The 26849-nt window shown below is 50.2% G+C and overlaps 1 protein-coding gene across 2 annotated transcripts in view; it reads left to right on the top strand.

Annotated features, from left to right (window-relative positions):
- The window catches only part of LIG1 (DNA ligase 1), a 56020-nt gene that overhangs the window by 4164 nt on the left and 25007 nt on the right, over window positions 1-26849 (top strand). For both annotated transcript variants that reach the window (XM_033223848.1, XM_033223849.1), the window contains exons 2-12: window positions 617-690; window positions 4109-4198; window positions 4946-5081; window positions 10011-10137; window positions 13492-13587; window positions 15945-16052; window positions 17075-17197; window positions 17445-17523; window positions 22887-22967; window positions 23250-23306; window positions 26575-26747. In XM_033223848.1, coding sequence (XP_033079739.1) covers window positions 674-690; window positions 4109-4198; window positions 4946-5081; window positions 10011-10137; window positions 13492-13587; window positions 15945-16052; window positions 17075-17197; window positions 17445-17523; window positions 22887-22967; window positions 23250-23306; window positions 26575-26747 — 1087 coding nt within the window. In that variant the 5' untranslated portion in view covers window positions 617-673. The remainder of the gene's footprint in view (window positions 1-616; window positions 691-4108; window positions 4199-4945; window positions 5082-10010; window positions 10138-13491; window positions 13588-15944; window positions 16053-17074; window positions 17198-17444; window positions 17524-22886; window positions 22968-23249; window positions 23307-26574; window positions 26748-26849) is intronic.

Here is a 26849-nt window from a genome sequence, read left to right as displayed (position 1 = left end):
TTTTGTATTTTTAGTAGAGACAGGGTATTGCCATGTTAGCCAGGCTGGTCTTGAGCTCCTGACCTCAGGTGATCCATCCATCTCAGCCTCCCAAAGTGCTGGGATGACAGGCGTGAGCCACCGTGCCTGGCCTATAGTCTTTCTCTTTTACACAGTACAGTAGCACACTCTGTGATATTCTGCCCTTTGCTTGAAATAACAGCATACCTTAGAAATTGCCCAACAGCTAATTTATGTAGATCAGCGGGTATAATTTTATAAGTTTCCACAGTTGTTTTAGGGAGTTATGTCATCACCGTAAAACAATTTTTCACTAACCTTTAAACTTCAAAAAAAACCCATTTCAGGTCCTCAGTCTATTTTTCATATTAGATGAAAAACATTCTTCTTATGGTAAAGGAGGCCTCTTAATTTCTGATTTGTAAGTTTTATTCTTCACCAGTAAGTCTCACTAGCCAATTATTTTGGTTCATAAAAACAGGAGTTTCTTCTTAAAGGGAAAATTCATGTTTCTGGGTTTGTTTGTTTTTTTTTTCCTTTCTGAAAGAAAGGGTTTTATGTGTTTGGATCTCTGCACAACCAGTCACCTCAACAAGTGTTTGGATTTCTGTTCCAGGAGCAGCTGACAGGCAAAGAAAAGTGCTGGACAGGAAGGGAGAATTCTGGCGCCAACATGCAGCGAAGTATCATGTGAGGACCCTCCCTTGCCCCTGAGTCTTTCATTCTCCAAGTCCTCTGGTTCTTTGTGTAAATCTGTACAAAAAAAAAAAAAAAAAAAAAACCCTTACGTTAGATTTTGAGTTGGAATTTCCAGGAGTCAAGTAGTAAGGAAAATGAGCCGTGGGATATGGAAGACCGTATATTGAACCACTCTTTTTAGTTGCAAGGAACAGAAACCCACCCCAGCGGTTCTCAGTCAGCAGCAGTTTTGCTCCCCAGGGAACATCTGGCAGTGTCTGGATATTTTTTTTTTTTTTGAGATAGAGTCTCGCTCTTTCACCCAGGCTGGAGTGCAGTGGCACAGTCTCGGCTCACTGCAACCTCCGCTTCCCGGGTTCAAGCGATTCTCCTGCCTCAGCCTCCTGAGTAGCTGGGATTACAGGTGCACGCCACCACACCTGGCTAATTTTTGTATTTTCAGTAGAGGCAGAGTTTCACCATGTTGGTCAGGCTGGTCTGGAACTCCTGACCTCGTGATCTACCTTCCTCAACCTCCCAAAGCGCTAGGATTCCAGGCGTGAGCCACTGCGCCCAGCCAGTGTCTGGAGATATTTTTGGTTGTTACAACCTAGGGACACAGGGTTTGCCGTTGGCATCTAGTGGCTAAAAGCCAGGCATGCTGCTAAACATCCTTCAGTTTGTAGGACAGCCCCCCAAAAACACAGAACCATCATCCCTAACGTCAGTAGTGTCTAGGTTGAGAAACCTCGTGTTAATGCAGTCTGGCTTCAGGAAGACAAGAAAGGGCGTGACTTGACTTACATCATTGAAACCTGCTGGAGTACACAGCCTCAGGCTTGGTTCCATCCAGTGGCCAAAACTTTCTCCCTGGGAATCTGTCTCTCTCCGTTGTTCAGCTCTGCTGTCCTTGAGGTTGTCCTCACCCTCAGGCAGGCTCTCCCCTGGTTAGCCTTCCCATAGAAAGAGGGTGTTAGAGCCCAGTTTCACTGGCCCAGCTCGGGCCACATCCCTATCCCCGAACCGGCCACGGGGATGCAGCCTGAGTCATGTGTCCACCCCTGCTCATGAGCAAAAGGGCCAGCGCACTCAAATCGTGCGCACTGAGAGAGAGTGGGGTAAGAAGCATCCCAAGAGGAAAATGGAGGGGCTGTTACCAGGAGGAGAAAGTGGATGGTAGAGAGACCCAGGCCTGGGCATCCGTCCCAGAAACCTGGGAGGCGGTGAGTGGCTTACGCAAATCCTGGGTTCCATTTTTCTCCCGTGCTAAGGAATCTGTGGATGGTCTCTCCAGGGCTGATGATGCCTTCGATTGCTCTGTGTCCCCCATTGCTTTTGCATGATTTTCCTTTTCTTTTTTTCTTTTTGAAGATTAAATACACTTCTTATTCTGGAATAATTTTAGAGATACAGGAAAGTTGCAAAGACAGTACAGAGAGGTCCTGTATACCCTCGCCCAGTGTCCATTGCCAATTGGCATCTGGTGGCTAAAAGCCAGGCACGCTGCTAGACATCCTTCAGTTCATAGGACAGCCCCCCGACAGCACATTGCTACGATCATACGTGACTACGATCCATTTCTCACCACTGAGGAACCAACGTCAGTACATTACTCTTAACTCTGTATTTTATTATTCAGATTTCACCAGATTTTTTTTGTTTTAAATGTCCTTTTCTATTCCAGAGTTCAATTCAGGGTACCATATTGCATTTAATCATCACATCTCAGTCTCCTCTAGGTGGCAGTTTCTCAGAGTTTCCTTGGTTTTTATGTCGTTTGTCAGTCTTGGGGAATACTGAACAGGTATCCTGTAGAATTGTCCCTGGTGTTGGTATGTGCAGTGTTATTCTCATAATTACACTCGGGTTATGGGCTTTTGGAAAGATACCACCGAAAGAGGCTGGCTGGTGTCAGGCGCATGTAAGGTTCCTGTGGCATCGCTGGTGAAGCTAACCTTCATCGCTTGGTTAGGGTAGTGCTGGCCAGACCTCTCCACTGTAAAGTTCCTAATTTTCCTCTCAGCACTCTGTTCTTAGGAAGAAGCCCCCTTCTAGGCAATCTCTAATGAGTTAGCTGAAAAGTGCCTTACTTTATTTATATTTTTGAGAGCACTGCACGCCTTCCAACGTTTGTTTTCAGACGGAGTCTCGCTATGTCGCCCAGGCTGGAGTGCAGTGGTACGATCTCACCTCACTGCAAGCTCTGCCTCCCAGGTTCACGCCATTCTCCTGTCTCAGCCTCCCAAGTAGCTGGGACTACAGGCGCCCGCCACTGCACCCAGCTAATTTTGTTTTTGTATTTTTAGTAGAGACGGGATTTCACCATGTTAGCCAGGATGGTCTCGATCTCCTGACCTCATGATCCGCCCACCTCAGCCTCCTCAAAGTGCTGGGATTACAGGCATGAGCCACCGTGCTCAGCCCCAACATTTTATATTTAATTGTTTGCTTACTATCTGTGTCCTTCACCAGAGTGTCAACTGCTTGAAGGCAGGAACTTCATGTGTCTGGGTCACCGCCAAACCCCTCAGGCCCAGAACAGGCCCTGGCACATAATAAGTGCTTAGTTAGGCCGGGCACAGTGGCTCACGCCTGTAATCCCAGCACTTTGGGAGGCAGGTGGATCACCTAAGGTCAGGAGTTCGAGACCAGCCTGACCAACATGGTGAAATGCCATCTCTACTAAATAAAAAAAAATTAGCCAGGTTTGGTGGCGGCCGCCTGTAATCCCAGCTACTCAGGAGGCTGAGGCAGGAGAGTTGCTTGAATCCAGGAGACATAGGTTGCAGTGAGTTAAGATTACACCACTGCACTCCAGCCTGGGCAACAAGAGTGAAAACTCCATCTAGAAAAAAAAATTTTTTTAGGCTGGATGTGGTGGCTCATGCCTATAATCCCAACACTTTGGGAGGCCGAGGTAGGCAGATCACTTGAGGTCAGGCATTTGAGACCAGCCTGGCCAACATGGAGAAAACCCATCTCTACCAAAAATATGAAAAAAATTAGCCGGGTGTTGTGGCGGGCACCTGTAATCCCAGCTACTCGGGAGACTGAGGCAGGAAAATTCCTGTAACCCGGGAGGTGGAGCTTGCAGTGAGCTGAGATCACGCCACTGCACTCCAGCCTGGGCCACAGAGCGAGACTCCATCTCAAAAAAAAATAAAAGTTAAAAAGTGCTTAGTTGATATTTGTTGAATGAAACTTGGGATGTATTGTATCTTGCAAAAAGTAAGGGCAGAAAAATAAGTACAGTGTTGTTTCCTCTGTCTGAGTCTGAGTTTCCTTATCAGTTAGGTTCAAGGGCTTGTTTGAAATTCCCTGTTATGTGCTGAGATGGGAAATGGTATTAGAAGTTATAGAATGCAGCATAGATAGGCAGGGTATTGGTGCTGTTATTCTCCTTTTTTAATCCCCTTTTATGCTCCTCTAGGTCATTCTTCCACCCCAAGAAAGAGGGTAAAGCGAAGAAGCCTGAGAAGGAGGCATCCAACAGCAGCAGAGAGACGGAGCCCCCTCCAAAGTACGTCACAGGGCTGGGATATGGTGAATTTTTTCCTTTAGCAGTCAGGATTCTCTTGGTTGCAAGTGTACAAACCTAATGCAAAATGTCTTGGGACCCAAAAGATTTTTTCAGCCAGGCAGCCGGAAGTCCAAGAGCAAGAGCAGCTGCAGGCACAGCTGGATCCAGGGCCTCGGAGTTGTCCATTGGTCTCTGTTTCTGCAGGTCTTGGCTTCGTTCTGCAACCGGACATTCTCCATGATGCAGAGAAGCTGGCCACTGGCCACTGGCCACATCTTAATGCTGTCTCATCTAAGTAGAAGACAGCGATACTCTTTTTTTTTGAGATGGAGTCTCGCTCTTGCTCAGGCTGGAGTGCAATGGCGTGATCTCGGCTCACTGCACTCCAACCTGGGTGACTGAGCGAAACTCCATCTCAGAAAAAAAGAAGGTTTCCCAATAGATGCTGGAGACCAGTGGAGCCTTAGGCAGGGACTCCATTTGCTCCTCAGCATCACCCATCACAGGGCAGACACTCCGAAGGCCTCCAGAGATGTGTGATGGGTGGGTGAGTGGATGAGTGGGCAGGTGGATGGATGCATTGAAGGATGAAATGACGAGATTTGCTGAGGAGGCAACTAGAGAATGTTCATTGGATGCTTGAAAGGAAGGGAAGGAAACAGCAAAGAAACCAGGGTGTTTGTGAGCAGTGACCCCACTCTGCCTGCTGTAGTCGCCCCTTTACACCCCCATTTCCCCACCTTCCAGGGCGGCACTGAAAGAGTGGAATGGAGTGGTGTCTGATAGTGACTCTCCAGTGAAGAGGCCAGGGAGGAAGGCGGCCCGGGTCCTGGGCAGTGAAGGGGAAGAGGAGGATGAAGCCCTTAGCCCTGCTAAAGGCCAGGTAGGTCCCCATCAGCTTGCCCATTTTTACCCGAAGAAACTAATTCCCATTAGCCTTTGGAACGGAGCGCAGCAGCTGTTGAGGAGGATTCTGGAACAATTGCCTGGGAGAAGTGGATGCGTTTCCTGGTTGTGTCAGGTGCAGACGGCCTGGTCCTAATTGCCTCTGCCCTAGGGCCTCAGGTGGTCTCCTTCACCAAGTTACGTCTTGGGTGCCTCACCTGTAGCATGCAGCTCCTGATAACGCCTTCCTCATAGAGTGACTGGGAAGATGAAGTGAGTTCATTTACGTACAGATCTGAGAATAGGGCCTGATGTAAAGTTAGGGCTCAGGGCCCAGCACAATGGCTTACGTCTGTAATCCCAACGCTTTGAGAGGCCGTCATGGTAGGATCACTTGAGGCCAGGAGTTCGAGACCAGGCTGGGCAACATAGTGCGACCCCCATCTCTAAAAAAAAATGTTTTAAAAATTAGCCAGGTGTGGTGGCGCATGCCTGTGGTGCTAGCTACTTGAGAGGCTGAGGCAGGAGGATCGCTTGAGCCCAGGAGTTCAAGGCTTCAGTGAACTACAGTTGTACCACTGTACTCCAGCCTGGGTGACAGAGCAAGACCTTGCCTCAAAAATAAAAAAAAAAAGGGGGCTCAAAAGTATATCTAGCCTCTCCTGTGGTCAGAGGGCTTTTTAACTTCTCCAAAAACATTGGATCACTCTCTTCCCCTGTTTAAGTCATTTAATGCTTGTTCATTGCTTTGTGGATGATGTCCAAAGCACAGTGCTGCTTATTCTTGTCAGTGGTGAGGTCAGGTCCTGTGACTCCCTGCCCAAACCCCCTGGTATTACCACCACAGGCCAAAGCCAGGCCTTGTGGGAACCTACCAGGCCCCTCCTGCTCCTGCTCTCTTCCCCCTGTCCATCACATCTGCAGCTGCATCAACAGCTCTGCCTCAGCTCGCTCCATCCTGGCTTTCTGCACCTACCAGGTGCACTTCCACGTCTGGGCCACTACCTCTTTTCCCAGCCTAAAACTCTCTTTCCCAGATACACACCTGGCTCAGTCCCCTGCTTTCTTCCATGCTTTGCTCAGATACCACTTTCTCAGCGAAACTTTCCTCACCTTATATGAGCTTCCCATTTGCTGCCGTAACAATTGACCATAAATGCAGTGGCTTCACACAATGCCAGTTTATTGTCTTACAGTTTGGGAGTCGTGAGTCTGACATGGGTTGCACTGGGCTAAAATCAAGGTGTCAGCTGGTCTGCGTTCATTTCTGGGGGCTCTAGGGGAGAATCCAGGAATTGCCTTTTGCAGCCACCGGAGATCCCCTTTTCTCCATTTTCAAAGCAAGTGGCCGGGCGCGGTGGCTCACGCCTGTAATCCCAGCACTTTGGGAGGCCAAGGCGGGCGGATCACGAGGTCAGGAGATGGAGACCATCCTGGCTAACACAATGAAACTCCATCTCTATCGAAAATAAAAAAAATTAGCTGGGCGTGGTGGCAGGCGCCTGTAGTCCCAGCTACTTGGTAGACTGAGGCAGGAGAATGGCATGAACCTGGGAAGCGGAGCTTGCAGTGAGCTGAGATGATGCCACTGCACTCCAGCCTGGGCAACACAGCGAGACTCCGTCTCAAAAAAAAAAAAAACATGTGGCATTGCCTCCTTCTGTGCTGAAGGGGTGGCCTGCCCCTCCACACCTGTGGACGTTTCTCCTTAGGTGGAAGGAGAGACTTGAGAAAAGAAATGAGACACAGAGACAAAGTATAGAGAAAGAAAAAGTGGGCCCAGGGGACCTGCGCTCAGCTTACAGAGGACCCACGCCGGCACCGGTCTCTGAGTTCCCTTAGTATTTATTGATCATTATCTTTACCATCTTAAAGATAAGGGAGTGGCAGGACAATAGGATCATTTTAGGGAGAAAATTAGCAGTAAGACATATGGATAAAGATCTCGGTGACATGAATAAGTTCAAAGGAAAATGCTTTGCTTTGATATGCATATGCAAACATCTCCTCAAACCTCTTAGCAGCATTGGGCCAGCAAGTCCCGCCAGCAAGTCCCACCTTATGCCGGAAGGCAGTTTTCTCCTATCTCAGTAAACAGAGCATACAATCGGGTTTTACACCAAGATGTTTCATTTGCCCAGGGACGGGCAGGATTTTTAACCAGCAAGCTGCCTTCAGGCACTTGTTTAACAAAGACACATCCTGCACAGCCCAAAATCCATTAAGCCTTGAGTCACCACAGCACATGTCTCTTGCAAGGACAAGGTTGGGGGTAGGGTCACAGATTAACAGCATCTCAACTACAGAACAAAATAGAGTCTCTTATGTATATTTCTTTCTATATAGACACAGTAACAGGCTGATCTCTCTTTCCTTTCCCCACACTGTGCCTTTCTTCTGTGGCCACATCTCACCCTGACTTTCCCCTCCTGCCGCCCTCTTCTACTTTGAAGAACCCTGTGACTATATCAGGCCCACCTGGATAGTCCAGGATAATCCTGCTCTCGGAAGGTCCACTGATTAGCAACCTCAGTTACTCTTTGCCATGTAACCTAACGTATGCCCAGGTTCCAGGTATCAGGACAGAGATCTCTTGTGGAGCTCGGACTTTACCCTGAGGCTTCTAGGGAGCTAGGAAGAGTTTTGGGCAGAAGAGAGGCAGAGATTATTTAGTCCTGGGCAGTGTTTACAATATTCCTCTGGCCACGCATGGTGGCTCACACTTGTAATCCCAGCACTTTGCGAGGCCGAGGCGGGTGGATCATGAGGTCAGGAGTTCGAGAGCAACCTGGCCAACATAGTGAACCCCTGTCTCTACTAAAATACAAAAATTAGCCAGGCATGGTGGCACGGGCCTGTAGTCCCAGCTACTCAGGAGGCTGAGGCAGGAGAATCCCTTGAACCTGGGAGGCGGAGGTTGTGGTGAGCCGAGATCGTGCCACTGCACTCCAGTCTGAACAACAGGGTGAGACTCCATCTCAAAAAAAAAAAAAAAAAAAAAAAATCTCTGAGACCTCTATCTCCATCAGGGTCTCAATGGGAGACAGAAACCATACCAGTGATTTGAACAGAGGGAGTTTAAAGGATGGTCACTAGGTATGCAGTTGTTCAATAGGTAACTGAAGGGGTAAAGAGAGAACTAACTCTAAGGCATCATGGAGGTAGCAACTGCCAGGTGCAGCGACCATCCCTGTGGCTTTGGAGCTGAAATTCACACCTCTGTGGCGGGACTGCTGGCAGGTCTCTGAGCTTAGAGAAGGTGCCTCAAGAGCCTGGAACTCTGATCTTTCAGGAAGAGAGCACTGGGTGGGAGATGCCAGTGTCTCTGATCAGGTACCACGTGGCAAGCCTCATGAGTGTTAGAGAAAACTGTCAGTGGGATCCAGCAGCTGAGCCCCCAGGTGGAGAGAAGCTGGCTATGCCTCCAATCATGCAGTGCCCTCTAGTTCCCGCCATGGGCACTGCCTGATGCCGAGGTGGTGCCAGAGCAAGAAGGAGATTTGTGGAGTCCCAGTCCTGGCATCATGAGGGAGACTGGACAGTGACAGGTTTGGAGCTGAGAGAAAATCACTTAATAACTGGCACAGAGTCCTGTAAGAAGAGAAGTGAGTGATTGAAATCGAGACACAGTAGCAGTGGCTCAGGCAAGATGCAAACTTATTTTTCTCGCTCATGAGTGCAGAGTCCGGGATTCATGTGACAGTCTCACAGGGTGAGAGGCCCAGGCTTCCTCTATGCTGTCGTCTGCTCTCTGTAGATGCCCTTGTCCCTGTGAACATCCATATTCCACCGACAGGAAGAGGAGGGCACCCACTCAACATTAAGTGGATGTTATTTGAACCAAGAAATGCATGTTAGTCCATTTCATATTGCTATAAAGGAATACTTGAGAGCAGTTAATTTATAAAGAGGTTGATTTTGGTCCATAGTCCTGCAGGCCGTACAAGAAGTATAACGCCAGCATCTGCTCCTGGGCCTCAGGATGCTTCCAGTCACGGTGGACGGTGGAGGAGGAGCAGGTGTGTCACATGGCGAGAGAGGCATTTTAAACAACAGCCCTCATGTGAACCAGTAGAGGGAGAACTCGGTTCCTACCACAAGGAGGGTACCAGCCATTCATGAGGGATCTGCCCACATGACCCAAATGCCTCCCACCACGTCATACCTCCAACATTGGAGACCAGATTGCAACATGCGACCTGGAGGGAACAAACATCCAATCTGCATGGAGAGAAGGCCAGGCACAGTGGCTCACGCCTGTATTTTCAGTGCTCTAGAGGCCAAGGCGGGAGGATCGTTTGAGCTCAGGAGTTTGAGACCAGCCTGGCCAACATGGTGAAACCCCATCTCTATAAAAAATACAAAAATTAGCTGGGCGTGGTGGCGTGCACCTGTTATCCTAGCTGCTCGGGAGGCTGAGGCAGGAGAATTCCTTGGACCTGGGAGGCGGAGATTGCAGTGAGCCGAGATCGCGCCACTGCACTCGAGCCTCAGCGACAGAGTGAGACCCTGTCTCAAAAAAAAAAACTATACGAAGAGGTGTATATCATTTCTCCTGACATCCTGCTGTGTAGAGCTGGCCAACGTAGTGAGACCCTGTCTCTACTAAAAATACAAAAATTAGCCAGGCATGGTGGTGCAGGCCTGTAGTCCCAGCTACTCGGGAGGCTGAGGCAGGAGAATCGAAGATTCTGTTACTGCAGAAAACAGAAGTGCTGTGGGGGTCCTTGAGGGGACCATGATCCTGCACTGGAGGGCGGGATGATGGCCCAGGTGACAAGAGGCCAGACCTGGGTTAGGGCTGAGATCATAAGGTCAGAGAGGAGGGTAGACTCAGAGAGAGGTTTCAGTCCCCTCTAGTCTCAACTTTTGGGAAATGGAGTCCCTCCTTCCCCACTCACTCTAGAACTGTTCTTTCCTCTTCCAGAAGCCTACCCCGGACTGCTCACAGGTCTCCCCGCCCCGTCCTGCCACATCTCCTGAAAACAGCGCTTCCCTCTCTGACACCTCTCCCATGGACAGCTCCCCATCAGGGATCCCGAAGCGTCGCACAGGTGAGAACACAGGGGCCACTGCCCCTTCAGTCGCTTGCCTTTCTTTTTTCGTTTGTTTGTTTTTTGAGACGGAGTCTTGCTCTGTTGCCCAGGCTGGAGTACAGTGGCGAGATCTCGGCTCACTGCAACCTCTGCCTCCTGGGTTCAAGTGATTCTCCTGCCTCAATTCCCTGAGTAGCTGGGACTACAGGAGCGTACCACCGTGCCTGGCTAATTTTTGTATTTTTAGTAGAGACGGGGTTTCACTATGTTGGCCAGGTTGGTCTCGAACTCCTGACCTCAGGTGATCCACCCACCTCAGTCTCCCAAAATGCTGGGATTACAGGCGTGAGCCACCGCACCGGCCAGTCACCTGCCTTTTTCCCCACTTGGATTTCCATCCAGGGTAGTCATCCTTATGACAGTGGTGGTCTCAGTGTTGTGGTTAAGAGCACGGGTCCACCATCCACTGGCTGTATGACCTGGGACAAATGACCAAGCTTCTCTGAGCTTAGGTTGCTTTATCTGTAGAGATGATGATCATGGCAGCACCTACCGCACAGAAATATCTGAGTTAGAAGATAGCACATGTAAGCTGCTCAGAACTGGGCCCAGCCCTCAGTCAGGGCTCAGTCATTGTTGGTCATCGTGGTTGTAATTATCTGCTGAGATGGAGGCCTCACAGCTCATGTGGGAACACAAGCGTGGGGCCATGGCTCAAGGGAGACTTCCAGAAGAGAGGCTCACCAAACCGAGCCCTTTAGGACAAAGAAGAGGCAACCAGCAAAGGAGGAGGGGAGCATGCTAGGCAAGGGAACATATAAATTGAGAAGGCCTGGGGCAGCTCAGGGCCTGGCGTGCTGGCGTGTAGAGGGCAGGATTGGGGACGATGAGCAATGAGGTGAGAAGGTCCTGGAAAGCCAGCCTGGGGAACAGCATCTTTGTCCTAAGAGGGAGTGGGAATGTTTGCTGTGGGGGAAGAACGGGGCGAGAGACCCACACGTAACGTGGGGCAGCGTGAGCCCTTGCTGTCCGGTCCGGCCTGCTGAGCGCTTTAGCGTGGTGAGTGTGACGGAGGAGCTGAATCTTTCATGTTAGATCCTTTCAGTTGAATTTACATTTGAAAGCTAATATGCGGTTCAGTGAGTAAAGACTTTGCACTTTTTCCACATAATTTTGGAACACCTTTGGTATGTGAATAGCCGTACATTTTATGAAACCTGCACAGACCATGTTTCCGATGAAACATTTGGTGTCCAACTTGAGATGTGCAGTGAGTTCATTGGATTTTGAAGACCTAGCATGAAAAAAGAATGTTGGAATCATACTATTTTAGATGTGTTGAGCCACATAGATTCTTCAAAAAACCAAGTTCAACCTGGTTGTTCCCGCTTTTTATTAACGTGGCTGCAAGAAAGTTTAAGGTTACATACATGGCTTGCCAGAACTTTCCATTGGACGACGCTGGGTGACACAGGGTACTCTGGGAGCTCAGAAGTCAAGCAGCCCGGGGAAGGTGATGGCTGAGCCGTCTTAGAAGATGGATTGGAGGCTGGGCGCGGTGGCTCAAGCCTGTAATCCCAGCACTTTGGGAGGCCAAGACGGGTGGATCACGAGGTCAGGAGATCGAGACCATCCTGGCTAACCCGGTGAAACCCCATCTCTACTGAAAAATACAAAAAATTAGCAGGGCGAGATGGCGGGCGCCTGTAGTCCCAGCTACTCGGGAGGCTGAGGCAGGAGAATGGCGTAAACCCAGGAGGCGGAGCTTGCAGTGAGCCGAGATCGCGCCACTGCACTCCAGCCTGGGCGATAGAGCGAGACTCCGTCTCAAAAAAAAAAAAAAAGAAGATGGATTGGAGTTGGCCATGTTGAGAAAGGACAGATGCACGTGTCTCAGACAAGAAAGGCGCATGCAGAGGCCTCGAGATGGGAATAGCACGGCATGTTTGAGGCCTCTCATCTACTTCCTTGTTTCTGGAGAATCGGATGCGATCTGAGGAGCAGGGAAAGTTGGAGGATAGCACGTGGTGAGAGGTGAGCTAGAGAGGAGAGTGGGGGCTGGATATCAAAAGGTCTTGCATGCCCAGCTAAGGAGCCTGGGCTTCGTGCTGCAGATCCTGGGAGCCACAGAAGGGCTGTGAGCCGGGGAAGCAGGTTCATCCCTGAATGAAAGGTGGCCATAAGGAAGTTACGGTGTGGCTTAGGGCATGCTGGGAGCTCCGGGTGGACGCTGAGGTGGGCCCTGGGGGTGCGTCAGGGGATTGTGTTCAGAGGGGGGGACATTGAGCTGGGTCCCAAATCGCATATGCTGAGGCCAGGAGGGGTGACACGGCTGGGTGTGTCTGGAAACACCCCAGTTTAGCGGTGATATCAAAGAAGGTGGAGTATGTGGTGTGGGGAGGGTTAGAAGGTCAGATGAAGAGAGATTAGGTGGGATCGGGGTAGACATCAAAAGACTTTATCCTGGATACAGCAGAGAATGTGGAGTCGTGGAAGGGTTTTGAGCGGGAGAGACAGTGCCTGCCATGCTGATAGAAGGTCCTTCTGGGGCCATGTGAAGGAGCCACTGGGGGCCGCGAGACCAGGGACCAGGTGGCGCAGCAGGCACCATGAGATATAACAGTGAAGCTGCGTGTAACTGCCTTCGTGTGAGCTCTTCATCAAGGGTTAGTTAGGTTTAGTTAGTTTAGAGTCTTCTGGAAGCAGGCTCTGAAGCTCTGAAACAGGGATCCAAATGCAAGTGATTTGTTTAGGAGGTGCAGGGAACAGAGGATGATTCAGGGCAGGGGAGCAGCCAACACGGGATGGGCTGTTAGGTCGGCTACACGTTGGGCAGCTGGAGCTTAGTTTTTTGGGATTCTCTGGAGGATGGTGTCAGTGCTCCAGAGTGATCCTCGAGATGCGAGGCAGCTGGGGTACTGATATACCAACTCCTGCCGATCATGGGGTGAGGGCCTCTCCTGGGGCTAGTTTATTCCCTGCCACTTCCAGACTTCCGAGGTTCCGGGGGAGCTGTCTGGAACATGTGGAGGCAGTTAAGATCTGAGGGGAGTGGTGGGGAGCTCAGGGGACCTGCTGGAATTGGTACTGTGCCGAATACATTACATCATTGTTTCCTTGTGGGGATTATTTCCATTCTGCAGTCGTGAGAGAGCAAAGCACAGAGGAATTGAGTAACCTGCCCAAGGTCACACAGCCAGGAAGCAGCAGGGATTGAAGGGTGCGGCCTGCACTGGGGCAGTGGCTGTGTGCAGGCAGAGAAGGGGAGAGGGCCCAGAGCCTTCCAGGGGCTACATCAGCGGGTCTGAGCTCTCTGGGATGGGAGCACACAAGCCAGCGAGGTCAGCTACCCCAAGCCCTTTGCCTCCCCAGCTCGGAAGCAGCTCCCGAAACGGACCATTCAGGAAGTCCTGGAAGAGCAGAGTGCGGACGAGGACAGAGAAGCCAAAAGGAAGAAGGAGGAGGAAGGTGAGCCCCCAGGAGGAGAGAACTGTGTGTGTGTGTGTGGTGGGGGATCTGCAAGGGCAGGGACCTGAGAGCTCAGGATGTTCGGACGCTGCCGATTTGATGCCTGTGTCCAGGAACCCCAGGAATTCCACCTACCAATATGGGAACTTCTGTTCTGAAAACATTGTGGGATATATCTCTTTGGACATCTTAATTTAGTCATAATTCAGGCACAGTTTCCCATTTTCATTTTCTGTTTCTATATTTATTTAATGGAAACTATTTTCTTCTAAATGATTTCCTTTTCCTTGTAAATTTTACCATAAAGCTGAGGTTCCCAAACTTTCTTAGTTCACAGCACCCTTGATGTCTTAGTAATTTTTTTTTATGGTGCTCCTAGGCCAATACCTTATCAGTTCTATTGATTAAGTGGTTATGTCCAAACATCTAGTAGATACTATACATACATTGCAAAAACATGTAATATTTGTGTTTTGTTCCTTTTTTTTTTATGGAGTCTCGCTCTGTCACTCAGGCTAGAGTACAGTGGTACAGTCTGGGCTCACTGCAGCCTCCATCTCCCAGGCCCAAGTGATTCTCCCACCTCAGCTTCCCATGTAGCTGGGATTACAGACACCCACCACCACGCCCAGCTAATTTTTGTATTTTTAGTAGAGATGGGATTTCAATATGTTGACCAGACTGGTCTCGAACTCCTGAGCTCACATGATCCGCCCACCTCGGCCTCACAAAGCCCTGGGATTATAGGCGTGAGCCACCGCACCCAGCCTGTATTTTGTTCTTAAATAACCACAATTACTTGTGGGAAATGCCTTAGATACTCTGTAACATCTTAAACAGTGGAATCTAATTGAAAACTGCCACCGTCATATCCTGTTCTATGTTGATTTTTGTACAGTACTTGATTTTTATAGCAGCAACCTATGAAAACCCAGCTTTGCAGAGATGCAGTGTCATTGCAAGGAATGTGACGTAATACTGAAAACTGAAATACCTCGAACTTGTAGTTCATACAGTGGCCAACAGGTGTCGCCGGGTTTCCTTTGAAAAATCCAAAATACCTTTCAGTGCCCAGTGAGTTCCCGACATGTTGGTGAACCCACCAGAAACAGCCATAAAGATCTGATCCATTGATCATCTGGGGCCTGCATGAGATTACACCAATTGCAGCCTTTAAGGTCGTCAGGTTTTTTGTTTCTGCAAACAAATAAAAGGTCCATTTTCCCAGGGCAGATTTAAATTTGGTTAAGATTTGATTTCTTGGCCAGGTGCGATGGCTCATGCCTGTAATCCCAGCAGTTTGGGAGGCTGAGGCGGGTGGATCACTTGAGGTCGGGAGTTAGAGACCAGCCTGGCCAACATGGTGAAACCCCATCCCTACCAAAATTGCAAAAATTAGCTGGGTATGGTGGCGGGCGCCTGTAGTCCCAGCTACTCAGGAGGCTGAGGCGCAAGAATCACTTGAACCTGGGAGGTGGAGGTTGCTGTGAGCTGAGATTGCGCCACCGCACTCCCGCCTGGGCGACAGAGGGAGACTCCGTCTCAAAAAAAAAAAGATTTGATTTCTTATTGATAATTTTTAGTACAAATTTTACTGTAAACTACACTTTTAGCCATTGTCAGTATCCAGTGAGGGGCAGCGAAGGTGGCCTCTTTCTACTAAGGCAGATTTTTCCCAAGTTGGTTTTTGCAGTTTTTATTGTGACCCTAGAGGTATGATTTTTTTTAACTTTAAACATTTTTGTCTATAGCAGGCTGTCATTTACATTTTTAACCCTTTCAGATTCTATTTTGGGGTGAATAACACTAAAGGAATCGTTTGTAAGGAAAGACACACCATGTATGTCTTGGCTACATAGGCAAATGGGGGCTGGACTCCCTCAAGGTCCCTGCCTTGCTTGGGGTTAACATGGAGCAGGGTCTTACATGGCCCGCCACTTAACAGGTACCTTGGATTGGTACAAGATAGAACTGTAATCCCAGCACTTTGGGAGGCTGAGGCGGGTGGCTCACCTGAGGTCAGTAGTTCAAGACCAGCCTGGCCAACATGGTAAAATCCCATCTCTACTAAAAATACAAAAAAATAGCCGGACGTGGTGGTGGGTGCCTGTAATCCCAGCTACTCGGGAGGCTGAGGCCAGATAATCGCTTAACCCAGGAGGCGGAGGTTGCAGGGAGCCGAGATCGCACCACTGCACTCCAGCCTGGGCGACAAGAACGAAAATCTGTCTCAAAACAACAACAACAACAACAACAAAAAACAGATAACAGATGAGGGCAGATTGCCTCCAGAGTCAAAATGCCCTTGTAGGTTCACTGTGATTTTTTTGCCATCTGACCGTTCTGTCTATTGTCAGAAGTGGAGACCCCAGAAGAAAGCCTCACAGAGGCTGAAGTGGCAACAGAGAAGGAAGGAGAAGACAGGGACCAGCCCACCACACCTCCCAAGCCCCTAAAGACCTCCGGTGAGTTTCTGGTCCTCTCCTCCGCCCTGCCCCACCTCCTGATTTTGGGGTCAGAAGTCTTTGGAGGACAATTAATTTAAACAAGGCATAGATTCTCAAACTTATTGCTTAAGTGCAAAATCTAGAAGAAGCATAGTTTTTATTACTAGGTTTTTTGTTTTTTTTAAAAATTATTATTTTTTCCCATGCATGTGGGAAAGGAGGAAAGAGCTAGTCATTCTTTAAAAAGTCTTCATAGGCCAGGTGCGGTGGCTCATACCTGTTATCCTAGCTCTTTGGGAGGCTGAAGTGGGTGGACTGCTTGAGCCCAGGAATTCGAGACCAGCCTGGGCAACGTGGCAAAACCCCATCTCTACCAAAAAAAATGCAAAAAGTTGCTGGGTGTGGTGGCACGCACCTGTAGTCCCAGCTACTTGGGAGGCTGAGGTGGGAGGATTGCTCAAGTCCCCGAGGTGGAGGTTGCAGTGAGCTGTGATCGTACCACTGCACTCCAGCCTGGGTGACAGAGCAAGAACTCCCCTGCCTCAAAAAAAGTAAAAGATAAAAAGTATTCACAGCTTTCAGAAGTCATAGGTGTAAATTAAATGTTATTAATTAAGTTAGACAACCAAACTGAGTTACAGGATTTTAGAGGCTGATGTTACCCTCCCAGGGTAGTCCAAGTGGCCGTGAGGCCTCTGTGTTAGAAATGCTTGCGGGGAGAATTTTAGGGATACAGAGTTGTATCTGATTTTCTTCAGCTGCTGGGAGGATTGGGAATATTTTCGTCTCATGAGGATGAAACTTCTTTTTACCACTATTCCTAAGTCTCCTATGTCAGGCCAAGTGCTAGAATTCCACTAGTTTAGCACTGAGGAGTAGACAGCAGGCCTGAGATCTCAGCTCAAAGCTAGCAGAAAGGAAAAGGGTAGGTTTAGCTATATCTTCCATCCACCGGGTCAGAATGATCTTGGAGGTTAAAAAAAAAAAAAAGTCTCAGGGTCAAAAGAGTTTGCATCACCGTCTGAGCGCTCTCACTGCAGAAGCAGGGACTCCAACGGAAAGCGTTTCGGAGCCCGAGGTGACCACAAGGCAGGAACTGCAGGAGGAGGAAGAGCAGACCAAGCCTCCCCGCAGCGCTCCCAAGACACTCAGCAGCTTCTTCAGTGAGTTTTCCTTGCTCACCCCACCTCCCGGGGTTGTCCAGGCAGGAGGCTGGTGGGCCTCTCTCTCCAGAGGCCTCAGATGCTGTGAGACCCTTCTCCCTTCCCTGCTGGTTGGAAAGTCAGCCTTGTCTCTACCAGCCTGTCACCCGTCTCCCCACGCACTGGGGTAGTGCTGGGTGCAGAATGGGTGGGAGGCGGGGGCTACCGGAAGGAGAAAAGGCCCACTGTTTTCTGTCTTCATTCCTAGCCCCCCGGAAGCCAGCAATCAAAAAAGAAGTGAAGGAGGAGGAGCCAGGGGCTCCAGGAAAGGAGGGAGCTGCTGAGGGGTGAGTCAGTGTCCGGGTCTGAAATGGGTCTTCCAGGCGTGTTTCCTTCTCTGCATTCCCACAGCCCCACCCCCAGCTCAGGCTTCCTCCTCTTACAGGACTTGGCAAACCTTTTCTATAAAGAGCCAGAGAGGGAGCCGGGCGCGGTGGCTCAAGCCTGTAATTCCAGCACTTTGGGAGGCTGAGGCGGGCGGATCATGAGGTCAGGAGATCATAGACCATCCTGGCTAACACGGTGAAACCCCGTCTCTACTACAAATACAAAAAATTAGCCGGGCGTGGTGGCGGGCGCCTGTAGTCCCAGCTACTCGGAGGCTGAGGCAGGAGAATGGCATGAACCCAGGAGGCGGAGCTTGCAGTGAGCCGAGATGGTGCCACTGCACTCCAGCCTGGGCGACAAAGCGAGATTCCGTCTCAAAAAATAAAATAAAAAAAATAAAGAGCCAGAGAGTAAATATTTTAGGCTTTACAGGACACATTTGGCCCCTGTTGCAACACCATTCTTAGCTCCCAGGACCTGTAGAAACGGTCCGGGATCGGAGTTTGCTGACCATGGCCCCAGCCACCCCCTGACCCTGCCTCCAGTCTTTCATCCTCAGTCTGATCCCCGTAGAGCCTGGGGGATCTTTCTAACACCCAGAGTTAACTCTGCCCCTCTAGGGTTCCCCAGAGCCCTCAGGAGAAAATCTATGCCCATTCGACAACTGACCCCCACCTCCCTCTCTGGCCTCACTTCCTACTTCTCTGTTCCTCTGGCTCCGAACTCACCAGATTTTTTATTTTTGAGACGAAGTCTTGCTCTGTTGCCTAGGCTACAGTGCAGTGGTGCCATCTCAGGTCACTACAACCTCCACCTCCCAGGTTCAAGCGATTCTCCTGCTTTAGCCTCCCAAGTAGCTAGGATTACAGGTGCACGCCACCACACCCAGCTAATTTTTGTATTTTTAGTAGAGACACGGTTTCAGCATGTTGGTCAGGCTGGTCTTGAACTCCTAGCCTCAGGTGATCCATCCACCTCGGCCTCGCAAAGTGCTGGGATTACAGGCGGGAGCCACTACACCTGGCCTGAACTCACCAGATTGAGTGTATGTGCTGGAAGCCAGCAGGCTCATCTCCTCTGCCTTAAAATTCACTGAACACCCCTTCTGTGCCAGCCCTGGGTGGCCCACGGGGATGAACCATAGAGAGCTGGCCGCCCCGCCCTGGCCCTGGTGTGTACAGTGTGCTGGGGCTGTGGGACACTGAGTAGGTTGTTAAACAATTCGTTGCTTCACTGTAATTTTGTTAATTATTTGAAGAGATGTTTGGGCTGATTCCCATGACACCTAATATGCACGCAGGAGGCCACACTGAAGACTGATTGGATGCGCGGGTGGATACATATCCCATAAAGTGATGATGTCACCCCCCTGCCATGCTCAAAACCCATCTACGATTCCCCCCAGCACAGAGGATAAATGCTGGGCTTCCCAGTGCCCTCACCAGCCAGCCCTGTCCACCTTACATTGCAGCCTCCTGGCATCTGCAGCCTCCTCCTGCTCCCTCTGCACACCATGTCCCCATGTCCTCTCATTCCTCCCTGCTTTTTTTTTTTTTGAGACAGAGTCTCACTCTGTCGCCCAGGCTGGAGGCAGTGGCGCCATCTCAGCTCACTGCAACCTCTACTTTCTGAGTTCAAGCGATTCTTCTGCCTTCGCCTCCCGAGTAGCTGGAATTACAGGTGCCTGCCACCAAGCCTGGATAATTTTTGTATTTTTTAGTAGAGACCAGGTTTCACCATGTTGTCCAGGCTGGTCTCAAACTCCTGATCTCAGGTGATCCGGCTGCCTCAGCCTCCCAGAGTGCTGGGATTACAGGCATGAGCCACCGCGCCCAGCCTCCGCCCTACTTCTGAACATGCTTGCCCCCGGCCTAGAACACTTGCCCAGCAGGCTTCCCTCAGGCCCCAACCCACCTTGCCCAGCAGGCTTCCCTCAGGCCCCAGCTCCTATTGCACCTGCTTGGGGAAGCCTGGTGCCTCGCCCTTCGTGCGTGACAGGAGGTGCGTGTCCCCAGCACTTGAGTCAGACTTTCTTTTATGTCTTGTCACATGGTAAAGAGCCTCCCTAACCAGACGTAAGCTCCTTCCCACAGAGCCAGAGCTGTGGGAGGTCCCAACCTTCTTAGTCTTCTTGCCTAGCTCCCAGCACTGGGGCTGGCCCCTGGGAAGCCCAGGAAATCTGCCAGGAAAGAAATTTAAATGAGCACTTTCAGATATTTTTTTTTTTCACTAGTCAGTCATGGACTCATTTATTTACTCAGTAAGTATTTACTAAGGACTGATTGTGTGTTAGCTACTGAATTTTAGGTGCCGGAGATCTGCTAGAAAACAAATCAGACAAAAATTCCACTTTATAGAATTTGGTTTTTGTTTTGTTTTGTTTTTAAAGACAGGGTCTTGCTTTGTTGCCCAGGCTGGAGTGCAGTGGTGCTCCTGAGCTCAAGGGATCCTCCCATCTCAGCCTCTCAAGTAGCTGGAACTACAGGCATGTACCACCATGCCTGGCTAATTTTTGTTTATTTTTTGTCGAGATGGGGTCCTACTACAGTGCCCAGGCCAGTCTCAAGCTCCTGGGCTCAAGTGATCCTCCCACCTCAGCCTCCCAGAATGCTGGAATTACATGCATGAACCACTACGGCCAGCCTCATTTCTTACATAATCATATATCTGTCTGAAGTTATGTTTTTCCTCTGAAGATTGATTGTGTTTTCAAATACAATGTGATGGTGTTAGCAGTGTGGACTTTATCCCCTCTTGAATTCTTGATGTTCCTGAAAGCTAAAAAAATTAACTTTAGAAAAGGGGTTTGGAATAATCCCTGCTGTTCGGCAGAAAGGACAGGTGGGTTAAAAAGTATGACACAGTGAGTCCAGAATCTCTTTGATTCGATGCCTCTAAAAATGAAACAGATAACGACAAGAAATTCTTTCAGCTTTAACATTTCATGATTAAAGTTTAAGTCTAACAAAAAAGTGTTCGGGGGATTCTTGACGTCAATTTTGCACCCCCAATTGAGACCTTATCAAGGAGGTAAATAGCACGTTAACTTCTCTGCAGTATTCCTGTGGAGGAGGCGAGCACTTTAGCCATTTTACACCCATTAACGTGATTTAGCCCAGAGAGGTTAGGTCGGCCTCGCCAGGTCACACAGGGAGATCGGGGTAGGGCCAGGCCTGGGACCCATGTCTGTTTATTCCTAAGCATGTCTGTTTATTTCTTCCTCATTGCTATATCGTGCCTCCTGAGTGTGTCCGTGTTTATGTATTTATAAGTATGTTTTCCTGATAAAATCAGTGTCCTTCTGTATATAAAGTTCTGTTTTCTATTTAAAGTGACACTATGACTGCTTTTCTTTCTTTTTTTTTTTTGTTTTAAGACGGAGTTTCACTGTTGTTGCCCAGGCTGGAGTGCAATGGCACGATCTTGGCTTGCTGCAACCTCCACCTCCCGGGTTCAAGCAGTTCTCCTGCCTCAGCCTCCCGAGTAGCTGGGATTACAGGGATGCGCCACCACGCCTAGCTAATTTTGTATTTTTAATAGAGACGGGATTTCTCCATATTGGCTGGGTTGGTCTCAAACTCCCGACCTCAGTGATCTGCCTGCCTCGGCCTCCCAAAGTACTGGGATTACAGGCGTGAGCCACCGCACCCGGCATGACTGCTTTTCTTGCACCCCGCAGTGGCACTGTCCATCTTGGCCATCCATGCCCTATGTGAGCATCAGAATCAGCTGGAGAGCTGAAAAGTATCCTGAAGTCTCTTTCTGCCCCTGAACCCTTGTCCCCATTTTGGTAGAGATGTAGGCCTGGGGCTGGGGAGTCCTCATTGTTCCATAAAATGCATCCAGGAGTGGGAACCCTCACTGTCATTTTTTATTTAGCCTTCAGGACAACCTGTCATAGTAGAGACCCTTGAGCTCCCCAGACAGATGGAGATGCTGTGGTTCAGAGAGGGGAAGCTGCTTTCTCAGCAGGCACAGCTGGCTGGGGCAGAGCAGATTGGAACCCAGATGAGTCTGAATGCAGTTTGGCTGGGGTCAGTGTGAACCACTTACGATATAAAGGTTGAGGCCGGGTGCAGTGGCTCATGCCTATAATCCCAGCACTTTGGGAGGTCGAGGTGGGAGGATCGCTTAAGCCCAGGAGTTTGAGACCAGCGTGAGCAACACAGCAAAACCCCATCTCTGCAAAGATCCGTTGGGCTTGCTTGTTTGCACCTGTAGTCCTAGCTACTCAAGAAGCTGAAGTAGGAGAATCGCTTGAGCCCAGGAGGTTGGGGCTGCAGTGAGCATCGTTCCACTGTACTCTAGCCTGGGTGACAATGAGACCCTGTCTCAAAAAAAAAAAAAAAAAAAAAAAGAGGTTGGGAACAGTCTCTAGAGCTGTGCTGCTCACCAGCTGTGTGGCCGTGGGTGAGTTACTCAACCACTCTGTGCCCCAGTTTCCTTATCTGGAAAAGGAAGTTAGAAAGGCCCCTTCTGACCAGGCACGGTGGCTCACCCTAGCACTTTGGGAGGCCGAGGTGGCAGATCATTTGAGGTCAGGAGTTCAAAACCAGCCTAGCCAACATAGTGAAACCCCATCTCTACTAAAACAAAAAAATTAGCCAGGTGTGGTCGTGCGCACCTGTAAAATCCCAGGTACTCGGGAAGCTGAGGCAGAAGAATCATTTGAACCCATTGAACCCAGGAGGCAGAGGTTGCAGCGAGCTGAGATCATGCCACGGCACTCCAGCCTGGGCAACAGAGTGAGACTTTGTCTCAAAAAAAAAAAAGGAAAATCCCCTTCCTCCCACGTCTGATTGTTAATCAATGTGGCATTAGCACGGCACCTGGCACTTTGTGACACCCAGGACTGTACACACCTCCCTCTGTCCTACCCCAGCCATGCGATCCCTTTTCTGTTTCTCAAGCGCGTCTGCACCTCGGGGCCTTTGCACTCAGTATTCTCTCTGCCTGGAATGCTCTTCCCCTGCTGCCCCTTGTGCTAACCCCTCCCCTCATTCTGCCCACATGTCTCCGGCGTTCCCTGAATGCCCTGTGAAGCAGCATCTCTCATCTCGTCCTCTCCCTCTACTCAGCTTTCTTTTGTTTTCTGAAAGATTTTTTTTAACACTTAAAACTAATGATGTGTTTATACAGGGGTTGTCTTTTTTCCCCACTTTCCTCTGACTCTCCTGCTGGAATGTGAGCTCCAGGTTAGCAAACTTTGTTTCATCTAGCTCTGCACTGTGTGTCTTAAACAGAGCCTGGCACATCACAGTTGGAGAAATGACTTCGCTTTGACCCAGGGCTCTGCAATTCAATCTCCCTCTTGCCTCCATAGACCCCTGGACCCATCTGGTTACAATCCTGCCAAGAACAACTACCATCCCGTGGAAGACGCCTGCTGGAAACTGGGCCAGAAGTGAGGTTTCTCCCTTTTCAGACTGTCCCCCTGCAGTCCCTGTTGCTGCCGGAGGCTCTCTAAGCAGAGCCTTGGTTGGGAGAATGGTCAAGTCTCTCCCTTCTGTGTTTTGGCGACAATCAGCAGCATTGAAAGGGACAGAGAGACAGCCCTGGGCAGTGAGCTCATGCATTTGGGTATTGGCAAGGTTGTCCCAAAGAGGTGTGAGGAAGCAAGGGTACAGACGGGCAGCGTGGTATAGCCTGCACCACTGTCACTCTTGTGTCTCTGTTCCTTCCCCAGGGTCCCTTACCTGGCCGTGGCCCGGACGTTTGAGAAGATCGAGGAGGTGTCTGCCCGGTAACTAATCAGGCCTGCCTGGGCGGGGACGGGGATGCTTCTGACTCTGTCCTCTGCATGGCGGTCCATATTGCCCTGTTCCGCCAAATCCTTTCAACTTGGCCTCCGATCCCACTCGGGCGTATGATCATGGATGTCAGACATGGTCACAAAAGCAGATCCTCTTGACTTTCTGCCTGGTTCTCATGGGTCAGAGCAAGACACAAGGGTGAGCCCAGATGTGTGGCTCATTCTGCTTCCTGCCTTCACTGTCAACCCCACTTCCATATGTGTCCATGTTGGTTAAGTGATTCGAGCCTGTTGTGACTGCTCTGTAGTGTCCCTTCTTTCTCACATAGCATATGTTACCAGCACTTTTTTTTTTTTTGAGATGCCGTCTCGCTCTGTCGCCCAGGCTGCAGTGCAGTGGCCAGATCTCAGCTCACTGCAAGCTCCGCCTCCTGGGTTTACGCCATTCTCCTGCCTCAGCCTCCCGAGTAGCTGGGACTACAGGCGCCCGCCACCTCGCCCGGCTAGTTTTTTTGTATTTTTTAGTAGAGACGGGGTTTCACCGTGTTAGCCAGGATGGTCTCAATCTCCTGACCTCGTGATCCGCCCGTTTCGGCCTCCCAAAGTGCTGGGATTACAGGCTTGAGCCACCACGCCCAGCCCAGCACTTTTTTTTTTGAGATAGAGTCTCGCTCTGTCACCCAGGCTGGAGTGCCGTGGTGCGATCTCAGCTCACTGCAAGCTCTGCCTCCCAAGTTCACACCGTTCTCCTGCCTCAGCCTTCCGAGTAGCTGGAACTACAGGCGCCCGCCACCACGCCCAGCTAATTTTTTGGTGTGTGTGTTAGTAGGGCTTCACGGAGTTAGCCAGGATGGTCTCGATCTCCTGACCTCATGATCCGCCTGCCTCGGCCTCCGAAAGTGCTGGATTATAGGCGTGAGCCACCACGCCCGGCCCTAATTTTGTATTTTTAATAGAGACAGGGTTTCACTATGTTGGCCAGGCTGGTCTCGAACTCCTGACCTCAAGTAATCTGCCCGCCTCAGCCTCCCAAAATGCTGGGATTACAGGCCTGAGCCACCGCAGCCGGCCCTCTTCTGTATTTTGTAAGGATACTTTTTGGATTCAGAGCCTACCTGAATTCACTATGATCTCATCTTAATCTATAGGTACATCTGCAAAGACCTTGTTTCCAAATCAGGTCATGTTGTGAGGCTCTGAGTAGACACGAATTTTGGGGTAGGCTGTTCCACCCACCGCACCATCCAATGGTGGCTCTTGCCTACAGTTATTACTGCAGGATTTCCCTAATGTTGGTTTTTGTATTTCTTCTCTGAACCTTAGAAACCTTGGTAATGAGAATTCTGTAAGAAAAACACAGCTTCTCTTTTTAATGAGGCCCCCTAAGTTTGCCAGTAACAAACCCATTCTTTCCAGCTTTGATGTTTTAGACAGAAACACGGTTTTCTTTTTAGAAGCAGCACAGCTTAGTGGCCAGGAGCACAGTCCTCAGGCACACGGCCTCGGTTTACATCTCAGCTTGATACTCGCTCTGTGACCTTGGGCAGGCCGTGGACTCTCTGTGCCTCCGTTTCTTCATCTGTAAGATGGAAATAATAACAGTACCTACCTCAGAGACGAGCTGTGAAGATCCAGTGAGTGAAAAGGTGCAAAGTGGCTGGCCGTGTTGGCTCGCGCCTGTAATCCCAGCACTTTGGGAGGCCAAGGCAGGCGGATCATTTGAGGTCAGGAGTTCGAGACCAGCCTGACCAACATGTTGAAACCCCGTCTCTACTAAAAATTAAAAAAAAGTTAGCCGGGTGTGGTGGCACGCACTGCTAGTCCCAGCCACTCCGGAGGAGAATGACCCGAACCCACGAGGTGGAGGTTGCAGGGAGCCGAGATCGTGCCACTGCACTCCACCTTGGGCGACGGAGCGACACTCCGCCTTAAAAAAAAGAGTGCAGAGTGCTCAAAGCCAGCTCCTGAATTTAGCAAACGCTCCCTAGCAGGCTGGACGTGGTGGCTCACACCTGTAATCCCAGCACTTTGGGAGGCCGAGGCGGGCGGATCACGAGGTCAGGAGATCGAGACCATCCTGGCTAACACGGTGAAACCCTGTCTCTACTAAAAATACAAAAAATTAGCCAGGCGAGGTGGCGGGCGCCTGTAGTCCCAGCTACTCGGGAGGCTGAGGCAGGAGAATGGCATGAACCTGGGAGGCGGAGCTTGCAGTGAGCCGAGATTTGGCCACTGCACTCCAGCCTGGGCGACTGAGCGAGACTCTGTCTCAAAAAAAAAAGAAAGAAAACGCCCCGTAGCATTAGCTGTCATTTCTCTGGGCTGATCATCACCATCTTCATCATTGTTACTATCACACCAAGTCACTCCCCCCACTGTATCCGCCCAGTGGGTTCACCTTGCCCGCTGCCTAGACAGAGCCAATTTATCAAGACAGGGGAACTGCAGCGGAGAAAGAGTAATTCCCGCAGAGCCGGCTGGGCGGGAGACCGGAGTTTTATTTTCACTCAGGTCCGTCTCCCTGAGCATCTGGGGAGCAGAGGTTTTAAAGAAAATTTGGCAGGTAGGGTCTTGGGAAGTGGGGAGTGCCGACTGGTCAGGTTGAAGATGGACTCACTGGGGGTCAAAGTGAGTTTTTCTTGCCGTCTTCCGTTCCTGGTTGGGATGGCACAACTCGCAGAGCCAGATTATCTGGGTGGTGTCAGGCTGAGTGCAGGGTCTGCAAGCTCTCTCAGGCCCTGATCTTAGGTTTTACAATAGTGATGTTATCCCCAGGAGCGGCTGAGGAGCCAGAGGCTGCGTGACCCCTAAACCTAAATTTCTAATCTTGTAGCTAATTTGTGAGTCTTGCAGAGGCAGGTCCCTAGGCAAAAAGGGGTCTTTTCCAGAAAGGACTATTACCAATTTCGTTTCAAAGTCAAACCATGAGCCAAACTCCTTCCCAAAGTTAATTCTGCCTGTACTCAGGACTGAACAAGGACAGCTGAAAGGTTAGAAGCAAGATGGAATCGGTTAGGTGTGATTGCTTTCCACTGTCATCATTTCCTCAGTTAGGGTTTTGCAAAGGCGGTCTCACCACTTAGCAATCTGTGATTTTCCTCATGGCTCCAGGCCCCAGAGCCTGGGACTGTTCCTGAGCCCTTTCCTCTTCTCCTTTCTCCATTTCCTTCTAGTGTCCACCCCCTTAAACCCACCCCACCCCTATACCACACTTTGGCCTTGAAGAACCAGGTGGTCACACCCCCGTCCCCTCCTCCAGGCTCCGGATGGTGGAGACGCTGAGCAACTTGCTGCGCTCCGTGGTGGCCCTGTCGCCTCCAGACCTCCTCCCTGTCCTCTACCTCAGCCTCAACCACCTTGGGCCACCGCAGCAGGGCCTGGAGCTTGGCGTGGGTGATGGTGTCCTTCTCAAGGCAGTGGCCCAGGCCACAGGTAAGAGGGACTGTGGTTGGAGGGACTGGAAGGACGGGAGCTCAGCCAGAGAAAATGCAGAGGTCAGGCGGATCAGAGAGAGACTCTGAAACTGGGGTGAGG

This window comes from Trachypithecus francoisi, unplaced genomic scaffold (genome assembly GCF_009764315.1).
Source record: "Trachypithecus francoisi isolate TF-2019V2 unplaced genomic scaffold, Tfra_2.0 Lachesis_group12, whole genome shotgun sequence".
In the NCBI taxonomy this organism is placed as follows: Eukaryota; Metazoa; Chordata; class Mammalia; order Primates; family Cercopithecidae; genus Trachypithecus; species Trachypithecus francoisi.
This window is presented reverse-complemented; position numbering and strand designations above follow the sequence as displayed.